The sequence below is a fragment of the Tyto alba genome, unplaced genomic scaffold (genome assembly GCF_018691265.1).
Source record: "Tyto alba isolate M040663 unplaced genomic scaffold, T.alba_DEE_v4.0 Super-Scaffold_20000042, whole genome shotgun sequence".
NCBI lineage: Eukaryota > Metazoa > Chordata > Aves > Strigiformes > Tytonidae > Tyto > Tyto alba.
In genome coordinates this window covers 13,186,674-13,200,345 of record NW_024881293.1, presented here as the reverse complement: position 1 = coordinate 13,200,345, position 13,672 = coordinate 13,186,674, and the positions used below count along the sequence as shown (strand labels likewise).

The following is a 13,672-nucleotide window of genomic DNA, read 5'->3' as shown; positions in this document are numbered from 1 at the left end:
GAGGCAGCAGACACCCCAGTTTAAGGAGAGATCGGCACGCCCACAGCAAAGCGCTCGCTAATCTGAGCAACTTCTGACCTACTTTAAGGAGAAGAAAACAGATCTAAGCTTTTATTGTGCGGAACAGGGGATGAACAATTACCACTAGTCTTGTAACGAAGAGGAAGGCACGTTCCCTAGCAGATTCCTGCGCTCTGAATAGCTGAGGGATTGGAGGCACCCAGCAGCTCCGTGGTCCTCGCGGGGCTGAGCACTGTTGCACCCTCTGGACTTTCTCACCCCAAAAGCTGCCACTCTAAGGAGAGAAGACCAACAAGTGCTAGAAGAGGAAAGTGCACGGGAGGAAGCGATTTGCCTACTGTCAAGAGCAGGTTAGCAGCAGAGCTAAAAACAGAAGGTGGATGTGACTCGGCAGACACCGTCTCACCATCTCTCACATCCCCGTTGGGCTGGGGCAAACCAGAGAAAGAGGAAGGGCAGCTGAAGCTCTCACCCTCCTGCCTCTCTGAGCAAGACCCTGCTGCTGGCTCCTAACGTCAGCCTTTCCATCGATCTAACCTGTCCTGGGGCACCTGACCGCTCCACCGGCCACCTAAGTTGTCTGGTCTCCCCGATAAATAGCTCACAGGAATACTTTTACTCTGTTACCCGACTCTCAATCTTCTCCTGAACTTTCTTGCCTTTATTTTTCTTGTTGCCATCTTTCACGAGGAGGGCCAGTCCCACTCAAGATTCACCACCCAAGCACCAGCGATGTACTTGTGCAAAGGCACGTAGAGGTGTTCTGCTGCCTCCGGACACGTGCACCAGGAAAACGTGTCTAGAAATAAACCGAGCTTTCCACCCCCTCACCATCTGAGATGGGGATCTATCCACTCTCCACCCAGCGCCAGAGGAATTGCCTCGATTTTGAGCAGGAAGGTCAGCCCAGAACAATGAAGAGCTCCTTCCCTTCCCTCCTGACAAGGCAGAAAGCCTTCAAAGTGACCTCAGGTTGTAATCTTATCATATGGAAACCGCAAAGAAAGAGCTGCTGCATGCAAAGACAGCTTTCTAGGGAGCCACCTGTCAAATCACCTACTCAAAGTGCTATCGAATGACTCATCTCCATCCAGCAGATGGGCTCAGAGGAATGAGGACAGCATGAATTAAAAAAAAAAAAAAAAAGTAACTTAAGCAGCAGCCAGCAGGTCACACTCGCAGAGCTCAGGCCAGAGAAGGGCACACAGATGCACCGCAATGCAGCCGCTGCCTCTTTCCTCCGGGGATTCGTCCTTTCCTTGTCTGTAGCATGACAGTATTTAAAATCCTGGTTGAGATCCCTGATTTTGAGGCTCTGTGCTCAGCTCAGTGCTCCCCCAAGCTAACTCTTCCAGCAGGAGAACAGACGGTGCCTCCTCCCCTCCCCGAGCAGAATCCAACATCTCTGCTTGCCCTGGCTAATGCCGAGCCGGGGACGGGCCAGCCGGCTGAAAGGGCACAATCCTGCCTTAAAAGCAGACTCTCCCCAGAGGAGAAAGGTTTCAATATGCAGCTCTCACCACAGGGAGACACTTGAAATGTTGAAATGTTCTTGCTGCAGGGAAGGGGGCACCTCCCAACAGTCAGCAACAGCCATTTGCATAATAAATATTTTCTCTTATTATTTGTTACTTCTCACATGCTCTGTACCAAATGAGACATAATTTCTATTCAGCTGGAAAAAAAAAATAATATAATTGGGTCAAGTTAACCGGGAAAACAAAACCACGTAAGGAAAAAAGGCCGCAGCTCCCCTCTCTCCCCCGGTGATGCCCTTCTCCTCACCCACTTGCACTGACTACAGCAATTCAGAGGAAGTCCACTAAACCGAGGGGAAACGTAGAATATTTGCCTTGCATCCAGATTTCCTGCCCAACCTCCCTATGTCCTATCTCGGAACAGCCTTAGTGAATCACAGCCTGACTTTTGCAAAGCTGCTGAGCCATCATTCCTCAGCAACTCCACCCGACCTTTGCAGACCCAGGGGAAAAAGGCGAGCAGCTCCTTGCATTTAAGACTTGGAGCCGCTCATTAGATGTGATATAAAAGTACAAAGCACCAGAAGTGCCTCCTAGTAATTGCAACCCTTGGTTTCCTCTTCTGTGAAGCTCAATGACAAAGCGAGGCAGAGCACTCGGCAGTCCTGTCCTTTGGTCAGCGTACGGAGGATCAACCCCAACCATCTGCCTGCATGCTGCTCCCAGGGATTTTACTAAAAGGATGCGGGGGGAAAAAAAAAAAAAAGGCACAAGAGGGCTTATGACACCTGTATGGCCCTGGGGAAAACACCATGGCCCCAGGACAGCTTGCAAAAAAGTAGCAGACAGGATTTCTGCTCCCTGTGCAAACCAAGACAGATGAAAAAACACCTCCCGGGGGTGCGTGACACTGGCATCATTCAGCACAAAAAAAAAAAAAAAAAAAAAAAAAAAAAAAAAAAAGCAACAGAGCCTAGAGACTATGAAGGAATGGGGAAGGAGGCAGAAGCACCTTTGGACTTGCAGCATGACGAGATCAAACTGAGCTGATGGGACATGTAGAGCAATTACCTACAAAATTTAGTCACAGCTGCGTTCAGTTTTGGGTGGCAGACGGCATTAATGAGTTCAGGGAAGAGTCAAGGTGAGCTCGAGTCCATCAAAGGGGAGGGCGAAAAGCCTCCTCCTGGCTTGGAGGGGACAGAGGGAGCCCCATGCAGAGCACATTCAACAAGGACAGTGTTGGCCAAGTGAAAACTCCAGGACGGATCTAGCGATATCTCAGTGTACACAAACATCAAAGAGGGAGAGCAATAATTGAGAACACTATAAATACGCGTTTTCCTTGTTAATTTGAATACTAGGAAGAACTTACTGGCTATCAGACCAGAGCACAGCATCCTAAGGAAAAGGAAAGTGGGAACAAGTGAACAGAGGTCCGTAAGATTGCCAGGAGCAATCCAGCAAGGGCATGCTGGACCAGATCAAACTCCTGCACCAGCTCCTCAAAGAGCTTTGCATGGGGGCCTTCTCCACATCCAGGTACTCTGTCATGCTTCCAGATCATGCAAGATGACGCTGAACTGATTTCTTTTTTCTTGCTGCACATCATTAACACTTGCTAACACTTATTTCAGAATGGTTTAAATGTGAAAAAATCCTTCGCAGCTCTTGCAGTTTGCTTTCACTCTGCAGATGACACCATCGATGCAACACGATTGCCTTTCTGCCCTGTGGTCAGAGCAATAGGTGTACCAGAAATTCGGGTAGAAAATATTTAAATGATGTTATCCCTGTCAAGCATAAAAGCGCAGACTCCCTTGGTCTTTAAAATTCACTCAGTACAATTAGGAGGAGCTTTACTACAAGAACAGCTTCAGCAACATCTGGCACTCCAGATTTGTGCCTGCCCAGTGCCCCCTAAGTCCAGCCAAACCCATGTGCACAGGCACGCGTCACCAACAAACAAGATGTTTTCTAAATGCTCCACCACAGAGCTTACAGTGAAGAAAATCAGGGGAAGGGGGGGGGGGGGGGCGGGAAACAACCACCACCACATTTGGCACAAACAGCACCTTGTTAGACAGTGGATTTGTGTCGTATTTAGACAACTGTTTACCATTTTTCTGCCTTTTTCGTCACAAAGGTGCCAAGATTAAGTTTAAATATAGCTAGTCCTGTAAAGCCAAAACAGATTTGGTCAAGAAAGCGGTTAACAAATTATCACTGATGAATAAAAAGCCTGGGCCAACAAGGTGATACAGCCTGGTTTTCAAGCTCTAAGATGAATTATGAACCATTTTCTCAATTAGATAAAGCCCTTTAAAGGTTTAATCATGCAAATTTTATCTTCTGTCTGAAAGACAGAATTTCATTATGGAGATGCGTTTAACTCATCTTTTTTTTTTTTGAGCAGAAAAGCAATCTAATTAGTAACAGTATCATGACCTTTATTAATAGCCAGGCTTTAGAAGATAGGAAGATTCTAAAATTCCCAGTGGCTTTAAAAGAAAAAAGACTAGTTCTATTAATAAGGAATCGGCAACAAAGCTAATTACACACGCCATGGGCTAGACGGCTTTTCTTGGAAGCCAGAGCCACCCAGACTTTGTCTTGATGGACTCTCCATCTGCTGCAAGAGGAGCAGCAGGGCAGGTCCAGGACCTCGGGGGGCCGGTGTGTGTCCCCCCAGGGCAGCCCCAGCCTGCGCTGCGGCAGCTTGAGGAGCTCGCCAGGCTCTATCAGCAAACCCACATCCAGCAGTGAAACCATGTGGCTGCTGGAGAGGATCCCAAGAGCAGCTTGTTTATCCCTCCAGCTTGGGCCAAACTCGGCCCTTTCCTGTCAACAGGAACCTGTTCCTGAAAGCCACGGGATCGCCGACTAAAGGGATGGGGGGGCTGAGGGGAAAAGGAACAGGAAACCTTTCATAAAAAATAAAAAAATTAATCATCGCTTTTATAATCACAGGCAGAAGCCACGAAAGGCTGAATCTTGCACTAAGTCACGTCACGCAGCAGTTTATGAAAAGAGAAGCTACGTGATGCTGTGGGGCTTTCCCAGCCAGAAGAGCCCGGATCCTTCCCCCTCCGCTTCGGCTCTGCACCGACTCCTCTGCTCCCCGGGGGCAAGGCTGGGATGCAGCCATGGCACTGGGGGGGACATGGCTCAGGAGGGAGCAGATCTGCAGGAAAAGTCACCCCCCCGTTGACAGGAGCAACCTCCCGCACGCTCCAGCTCCAGGCCCCTGACTTCACAGCTCAGGCTGATGATTTAATCAGCGCAATTACAAAGATGGAAAGGACCACAAGCGCAGCCCTCTGTAACGCGGGAGCGTTATGAAACAGCATCAGTGTCTAAATGCATCACTGAGTTTCCATGTGAATGAGTTCAGCTGGCATTACAAACCCAAGACCTTCTGGATTACGGATTTATTTTATTTCTAGTCTTTTCGGTAGTTCGGCAGCCTGCTCGGGCGTGGTGCAAACCAGCAGCCTCCTCCAGAAGGGACAGCAACATCGATGCAGGCTGCAGCAGGCTCAGGTCCTGTAATAACCCCTCACACCCCACTGCACACAATTCCTTCCCCGAGGGGCAAGAAGCCTGCTGAGGCAGCCCTCCGTTTTGATTTTTCTATTGGTATTTCTGCAGTTTTGGGCAGAAGGAGCTGCCCTGCTCCCAGCACGGGCTGCTGTCCCTCTCGTTTTACCACCTGGGGCTTGGATGGGGCTGCAAACCCTGGCAAAAGGCACTGGCATATGTAGGGACGGGGGAGAGAGGGAGGGGAAAAAAAAAAAAAAAAAGTGCTAAAGAAATGAATCAGCTTTTACAAGCCAGCCTGCCTGATCTCATCCCTATTTTGCTCTTTCCCAGGAGGAAAGTATTGGCAGGGAGAAAGGGGAGGAAGGATTTCCTTCCACCGCATCCAGAAACCATCCCCCTTGGCATTGTCCACTTTCAATAGTTCACCCATAATCTGCAAAAACAGATAGTTAGATAAATGGATAATTTTAGACAGAAAGCCCCAAGGCAGATGGGCAGGCATGACCACGCAGAGCGAGATGACGACGAGGAATCAGCACTCGTAATGCCGCACAATCCCCCTCCAGCCCTGAGTCATGTATCCTTCCTGCATCCCAGATTCCCCCAGCTGCAAACGCGGGATAACACTTTCCCTGTTTGGCACTAGAAACGAGAAGGAGAGCAAACAGAGCAGGGTATGGAGAGCTGGAGTTTTCCACTGCTGTTTTCTGTCTTTGCCTTCCAAGAATCTCAGTTCTCGTTACTATTAGAGCCCAATGGCTGTGAAAGCAATCTTAAAAGGGGGGGAAAAAAAAAAAGCCAAGTTAAAGTAACTGATGCAGAGACATGAGCCATGCTGTGCCTGCTACTCCAGACAGGCTGAACAATACTGAGAAAAGCTGAAAACTGCTCCGTTACGGGGCTGACAATGATTAACCAGCCGAACAACGTCACCACGCTAGGCATTTCATCGACAACAAATCATGCAGGAAAAGGAGAGGGAGTTAATATTCAAATATCCTGCACGCAGCCATTTAAGCTAGATGTGACAGCAGGCATCTCTGTAAGTGTTCAGTTATCACCGAGGCTAGAAGAGGGATGCACTGAAGTCTAGTCCCCTTCTCCAAGAGGTTTGCCAACATGCATCCTCCTTTACTTTTTCACCTGTCATACATGGATCTGCAAACATGTGCAACACTGAAACACCCATCTTCAGCGACAGCAAACTCCCTGGGGCTTCAGGGTGTCAGGTGAGGATGCTCAGGCTGACTGTGGAGCACAGCTCCCTCCTGGATGGACCCTGGCTGGCAAGCCGAGCAGGTGGGACATCACACTGCGCTCAAGCAAATCCAACTTTCCTCCAGCCTCGGGAGCAGATTAATATTGAAAGATAAACTAGGGAAGCTGCAGAGGACTCCAGCCCAGGTTAATATTAATAGAGCAAAAACCAGGTGCTTTGGGAGGGGAGGTCAGGCTAAGCAGGAATCAGCAAAACCCCTTGAGTCCCCAGTCCAAATTCCCATTTATAGATAAGGAACTTAGAGCCTGACACTGTCAACTACCTCCTGCAGGAATTACTGGCTCACCGTGTCGTCACAGCACCCAGTCCTCGTTCTGCTTTTGTCATCAAAGCACGGCCACCTCTGTGGCAGAAAATCCAAGGAGCGACCTGCTCCCAGCACCTCCTGCTCCTCCGGCCCTGTTGCTGAGGGACAGGCCAACCCCCTTCCAGCAGCACGGCACGGGTGTGCAAAATTCATCAGAACAGCTCAAAAAGAACATGTGAACCCAAAATAGCACCTCAGCCCTCAATCTGGGTACCCGATTCCTCCACTGGCAGTTCTGGGTGCTTTCCTGGGTGAAGTTGCAGTTCCAGTGCACCAGCAAGGGCTTCCCCAGGATTTCACCCCAGGACCGGGCAGGCAGCCCTGCGCAAACTGCTGCCTGCACATGCTTGCACCTCTCACACCGTCCTTCTGGAAAAGCAAAAAAGTCACTGCACAGAGCACCTCAGGGCCACTCTTGGCTTTACTAACTGCTGGAGGATTCAAGGCAAGTCAGCACGAAGTTCTCATGCCCACTGCAAAGCAGACACTGGCCTCTCTTGGGGGACTGTGCCCCGCTTTAATGTTTCTGGGCACTGGCACTGTCCTAAGAGCCTTAGCTCACATCCACTGGGCAAAAAGCTGCAGCAGGCAAAGATCTAGAAGATCCAATAGATCTAGAAGATCCCGGATATAAGAAAGAAATTTTTTTACAATGAGGGTGGTGAGAGACTGGCACAGGTTGCCCGGAGAGGTGGTGGATGCCCCATCGCTGGAAATGTTCAAGCTCAGGTTGGTCGGGGCTCTGAGCAACCCGATCCAGCTGAAGACGTCCCTGCTCGCTGCAGGGCGTTGGACTAGATGAGCTTTGAAGGTCCCTTCCCACCCAAACCATTCTGTCATTGTGTGATCTCTCCACAGCTGCAGTAACTGCCCCGCAGCAGAGCTGGCAGCAGGAGCACGACCCCTCTGCTCTCCCAGCACCCCAGATCCTCTCCAGCCCCACGCCATCCGCGGTTTAAACACCAGCAGCAGTGATATGGAGCGAAAACGTGTGGACAAACTCGGGGTGTTTCAGTCTCCACCAAAGTGGGAGCGAGCTAGAGCTGGAGGGCAGGCACAATCAAACCCATCTGCAGCAAGACAGGGCACCAACAGACAAGCTCTGGCCAGTGACAGGGGCCTTGTGGGTTTGGTTTTCCACACGGAAGGTTATCCTGCCCACTGCGCTTCCCATTTCTCTTCCAATGGGAGATCCTGTGCTGCACAGCACATCTGTGACGTCCCAAGAAACCCACTGCCCAGCTGCACGCAGAGCAAAGGCTGCGAGTGGAAAGGCATCTCATGCCTACAAGAGAAAGCCCCAGAGAGCCAGATGCTAGGACAGACTTAAGCTCAAAAAAAAAAAAAAAAAGTAACTGTTAATGTTAAAAGGTATCATCTGGGAAAGGGAAGAAACAAAGCACATTTGAAAGCACAGTGAAAAGTCACTGCAGAAAGAACCTCAACCAAGGAGAAATAAAAGAAATCCCAATCCAGCACTGGCAAGAGAAAATGACCACGAAGGCAAAAAAAAAAACAAACAAAGAAAAACCCCAGAAAACAGCCCCCCCCAAAAAAAAAAAAACCAAAAAGGAGAAATGCCATCCCTGCACGGCAGCTGCGCTCTGTCCCCTGTCACCAAACGGTCCCCAGGCAACTCATCAGGAACAGACTCCTCTGCCTCAGCTTTCTGAGCAGATGCCATCGCATCGCAGCACCTGGGCACCAGGCTGCGGGGAAGGAACCTCTTCGGGCTCATTAACAACGGGCCGGAAAGCGTACGCTGCCGACGTACGGAGCTTGGGAATCGCGCCGTCCTTCCAGGCTGAGATGGCTCTCGGAGGCCACAGAGCACATCCCAGGCCAGGCAGAAAGCAAGCGGTAGCCATTCACGTTCAAAAATATCTTCAGAAGCCTTGAGAGCAGTCATCAAACTCAGGAAAAAGAACGCATGTCAAGGGCTTGCTAGTTTTAATTAGCACTCGCCTCTCCCTGTCTCGGAAAACGGTATTTTGCATGTGGAGGAGAAGGTTGCTCGTCTTTGTCTTGGGCCAGGACTTGCCAGGCACAGCAGGGCATGAGCCACTGCTTGCTACCCCGGTTCCTAAGCCCAGGCAGGCCTAGCAGGGTTTAGGCTTGGACCACACAGGCTTTGGGAGCACGTTAATCCTGTTCGGGATGACAGCGGCGCCCTGGGCTGAATACCAGCCCCGTTTCAAAAAAGCGATGCCGTCTTCCCTCGCTCACCCTTGCTTGGGCTGAGTCTGCTCCCCGAGCCGAACCACAGACAGGAAAAAAAAAAAAAAAACAAAAAACAAAAAACAGGCCTCGCGTCCCCAGAAGGGCTCCGTAATAACCTGAAATGACAGTATTTGGCAAGCTTATTCTTGCTGGGCCTCGGTCACCTGCTGAGTCAGGACTGCGGAGAGAGGAGCTGCTCACCTGCCCTGCCCTGCAGAGGGGGATGCTCCCCGTACCCACGGGGCAGCACCCAACATATCCACGGCGATACCACACCGACGGGGGCTATACAGGAGGGCACTGCACACCACTGCCCGGGTTAGACCCGTCCCCAGCTGTGCTGCTCCTCTTGCCTCCACGCTGTCAGGCGCTGTATAACCCCAGGTAGGCTGTCACAGAGGGAGGGGACACGTTTACCCGACACCGTATCACAACAGACGCTGCTCCACCCTCGGGCTTGTCCCTTCAAACCCGGGGCTGATAACGCTGCCGGTGCCAGGCAGGGCTGCTGCTCTACGTCCAAGCAGTGACAAACCCACTGGCACTCAGAAAGCATCAGATTCACGCGCCAAGGGCGCAGGTAGGCGCCCGGCTTTGTGCAGCCTGCCCTGTCCAGCGGTTCACGGGAAGTTTTACAGGTTTTTAAGACGTCCATCAGGCTGTATAAAAAGCAAACAGTGTGAACGAAGCCATTCCTACACCGCATCCCTGTGCAAATTCCTGCGTGTCCGAATGGCTGCTGAAGGATCAAGGCTGGATGGAGCCTGGGACCAGACTGTCTCGTACCTGCAGGCAGGGACCTGCTCCCACCCCGCTCCCAGCTCGTGATGCTGGAGCTCAAAGCTGCTGCTGTTGTTGTTTCTCCTCCTTCCTTTTGCGAGAATGTTTTCTACAGCTTTTTTTTTTTTTTTTTTCTAAAGAACATTTTGCTATAAACTAGCAAAACCTGTTCTGGATCCACACACAGAACTGCTCACCATCTGCAGGATTTGCCAGCGTGATTTTTTTTTTTTTTTTTTTTTTTTTCCCTTTTAACAGGATACTATCTCTGCTCTCTCTGGTGTGTGGGCGCCCGGCTGCCTCACCCAGGGAAGACGTGGGCCCGCAGGAATCAGACAGCAGAAGCCCACGAGCCAAGCCCGGCTCCCTTGGGCTACCGAGGAGGCTGAACTGGCCCCCTCATCATGCGAGGAAGCAGGGGGGATCCCAAACCTGCCGCTCCAGCGGTGCTGAGCTCCTTGCAGACCTTGGTCTTGGCTCCGTTTTCCTTCAATTAACAACAGACGTGGAACGAAACATAACATTTTAAGAAAGATCTTCCACATGTATGGTTTTGGCAGTGTCTGATAGCTTTAAGGGAGCCAAAAAATAACTAATCCTCCTCTCCTTCAGCCAAGGGGAGGCTGAGGAGTGGGACCGGTGGAGGGAAAGGGAAGGAGGGTGGAAAGGGAAGGGAGAGAACACATAAAAATGGCCGAACTGGAACCTGTCACTCCCGGTTTCCAGTAGAGCATTTCTAAAGCACAGCTACCTGTATCCCCTCATTGGGGCACTGCAAAGGGGGTGGCAGCACCTCCAAAAGAGGACTGCGCCCCTCGTGTCCCTGCAAAGTGAGTCACTTCACCGATACAGGTAGAAAACCTCACACCAAACCCAGCTTCTTCGGATGAAATCAGCTGCCAAAACCCTGCAGCAACAGGATCCGTGAAAGAAGTCATGATGCAGGTGCAAATACACACAATGCATTGCAAATACACCTTATCTCCCAATTTAATATGCCACCAAACGCAGGCTAAGCGCTCAAGTGAAGTACGTGCACACGCACATGGGGCAAGCGGGCTACCAAGCCTGTGCGTTGGGCTACTTCTCTCTGGAGAGCTGCACTGGGTTTAATTTTTCCACAGGCAGCCAAAAAGGGTCCTTTTAAGACAAAAGACACCTGCAGTGGGGAAAAAAAAAAAACACCGAAGACCACATCTAACTTCACTCCACAATAATTCCTTCCAAGAAGGGTTTCATCAGGTGTTTTAAAATGATGTTTTCAGATTTTTAGAAATACGCTACTCCTGACTCATCGATGAGCTTTCACCTCTAATTGCCCTGCAACACCACCACGGCACATCCACGCCAGCAAAATCCTCCTACGCTGAGTTTTCAACACAACCTTCGCCCATGGAAGTTGTAAAAAAACCCACGACGCAGGGGTTTGTGAGAAAGGGGGTGGGGGAATGACTTAAGGAATCTGTTATTTTGCTCTGCTGTTTAAGCAAAATGCTTTTTTGCAAACATGGCCAAGAAAGGAGGCAATGCACATAGCAAACATGCCTGGGCTGAGCTTAAAGGGGTTTAAACTCTGTGCCTGTAGATCTGTGCTAAATTCATCTTAAACTTAAAGCAAGGGCAGAAGAGCAGCGATTGGGGGAAGCAAGGAGTATTTGTGATTCATGAATTGTTCAAAAAATACATTACAAAAAAAAAAAATTCCTGACAGTTGATTTCAGTGGTGTTCACAAGCTGAAGGAAGGAAAACTCTGGTCAGGAGGACTGGGAACGGGCCCCCTCATGCAGAAGATGAGGGAGAAGGTGTTTACAAACCCCGTTAAAAGCAGATTCCCACATCCTGGGGGGGAAGAGCCACAGCCCCCCAAGCTGCAAGGAGCCACCCTTCCCAATCTTCACTTTAGGACAACATAAACTCCATCGATTACAGGATCAATTTTCGCTTGGCTAAAAATCGTACATCTGACCAGTTTTTTTTTTCCAACATCCTCTGGCCAGTTCCCCTGCGGGCTGGGGCTCCGGGCTCCCCCGCCAACCCCCAAATCCATTCCCGGTCCTGCCGCCAGCTGCTCCCCAGGAAGCGGGAGCTTCCCGAGGTTGGGCTGCAGCTGCCGTCCGAGGTTAACGGGGCCGGTGATTCCCAGCTACGACCTTGAACCCCGCCTGGCCGCCACTTTCCAAAACTTTTCTCCTAAAAATCCCGCTCTGTTTAGGAAGCCCGAGGGTTTCTGGGCTGTCGAGGTGTTTCTCCGGCATCGCTCGCCAAGCCAGCGCGGGGCTGGGGCTGAGCGGGCTGGATCCGTCCTCTCGCCGTGCTGTGCACACGCATCATTTTGGGGGAAGGTGGGGAGCACACCCGGACTTCAGGTGTGGCCTGAACCCCAAATCCGGGACCCTTTGGTCCACAGCAGATGATTTTCTCTGCTGGGGTCCCTGCAACTGCCCCTGGGGGTACAGGACCAGCCCTGGGACCTTCTTCCAAGGGTTTGGGGGGGCACCCAATTGTCCCCGGGAGTACGGGACTGGCCCCAGGACCTTCTTCCAAGGGTTTGAGGGGCATCCAACCGTCCCTGGGACTTTCTTCCAAGGGTTTGGGGGGCACCCAACTTCCCCCGGGGGTACGGGACCAGCCCCGGTACCTTCTTCCAAGGGTTTGGGGGGCACCCAATTGTCCCCGGGGGTACAGGACCAGCCCCGGGACCTTCTTCCAAGGGTTTGGGGGGCACCCAACTTCCCCCGGGGGTACGGGACCGGCCCCAAGACCTTCTTCCAAGGGTTTGAGGGGCATCCAACCGTCCCTGGGACTTTCTTCCAAGGGTTTGGGGGGCACCCAACTTCCCCCGGGCGTACGGGACCAGCCCCGGTACCTTCTTCCAAGGGTTTGGGGGGCACCCAACTTCCCCCGGGGGTACGGGACCGGCCCCAAGACCTTCTTCCAAGGGCTTGGGGGGCATCCAAGGGGCCACCCCAGGGATGCTGCGGCAGCCCGCCCCACCGGCAGTCCACACGGGGCCGGCCTGGCACCGCCACGGCGGGTGGGGATGGACACGCGGAGCCCCGGGATGACGAGGGAGAGCCGGGGGATGTTGGGGGACACCTAAAGAATCGGGAGCCGCCGTAGGAGAACGGGCTACCCCGCGGGAACACCTGACACCGGGAGGGGGCAACGGCCGGCGGACGCCGGATCGGGATGTAACGGCGAGTACCAGGCCACCACCGAGCCGCGGAGGCGGTAACGGGGTTACCGAAGCGGAGCAGCGGCCGCTGGTAAGAGCGAGACGGCCAACCCGGGGGCCTCGAGGGGTCGCGGGTCGCCGGTGCCTCACCTGGCTCGCCTTGTAGAACTGCTTCTTCAGCCCCGCCACCGACATGCTGCCGCCTTGTCCGGGACGCGGCGGGACACAGGACCCGGCCCGGCCGCCGCCGCCGCTTCCGCCGCCGCCGCCAGGAAGCGCCCGCCCCGCCCCGCCCCGCCCCCTGCCGGCCCGGCGGAGCGCCTCCACCGGCACCACCGAGAAGTTCGTCGCCAGCCGGCCGGAGCGCCCCCCCCCCCCCCGCCGCGCGGTGCCCTCGCGCCCCCTGGCGGAAGGGCGGCGCCGCCGCCTCCGCGTTCCGTCAGAGTCGGCGACTCTCTCGCGACAGCGAGTGCCGCGGGGCTCCGGCTCTCCCCCCCCCCCTCCAGCCGCATCTTTCTCCCGCTGCGGAGCGGGCCCGCAGGTCTGCCGGGCGCCGCCACACCTCTGCCATCCCCTCCCCCGGCCCCCGCGGTGTCGCCGCTGGGTGTGTGTGTTTGCCGTGTAAAACGGCGTCGGCAGCTCCGCGGCTGCGGCGCAACGTAACTTTCCCCAGGAAGCGGGGTCGGTGCCGCCTGGACGGAGGCGACCCGGCCGCAAAAATACCTCCGGGGGAGGGTGTGAAGCTCTTAAACCCAAGGGGTTTCGCGTGAGCCGCAGGGAGGGGACAGCGTGTGGAACACGGGGCCAGCCGGGCCGGGGAAGGGCGCGGGGGGACAGCCCGCGCCTCCCCCCCTCAGCAACTGCCATA

General features: G+C 53.2%; 1 protein-coding gene across 2 annotated transcripts in view; it reads right to left on the bottom strand.

Annotated features, from left to right (window-relative positions):
• The window catches only part of SH3GL1 (SH3 domain containing GRB2 like 1, endophilin A2), a 30,447-nt gene extending 17,364 nt beyond the window's left edge, over positions 1-13,083 (bottom strand). For both annotated transcript variants that reach the window (XM_032993942.2, XM_032993943.2), the window contains exon 1: positions 12,955-13,083. In XM_032993942.2, coding sequence (XP_032849833.1) covers positions 12,955-12,999 — 45 coding nt within the window. In that variant the 5' untranslated portion in view covers positions 13,000-13,083. The remainder of the gene's footprint in view (positions 1-12,954) is intronic.
• Between the last annotated feature and the right edge of the window lie 589 nt (positions 13,084-13,672).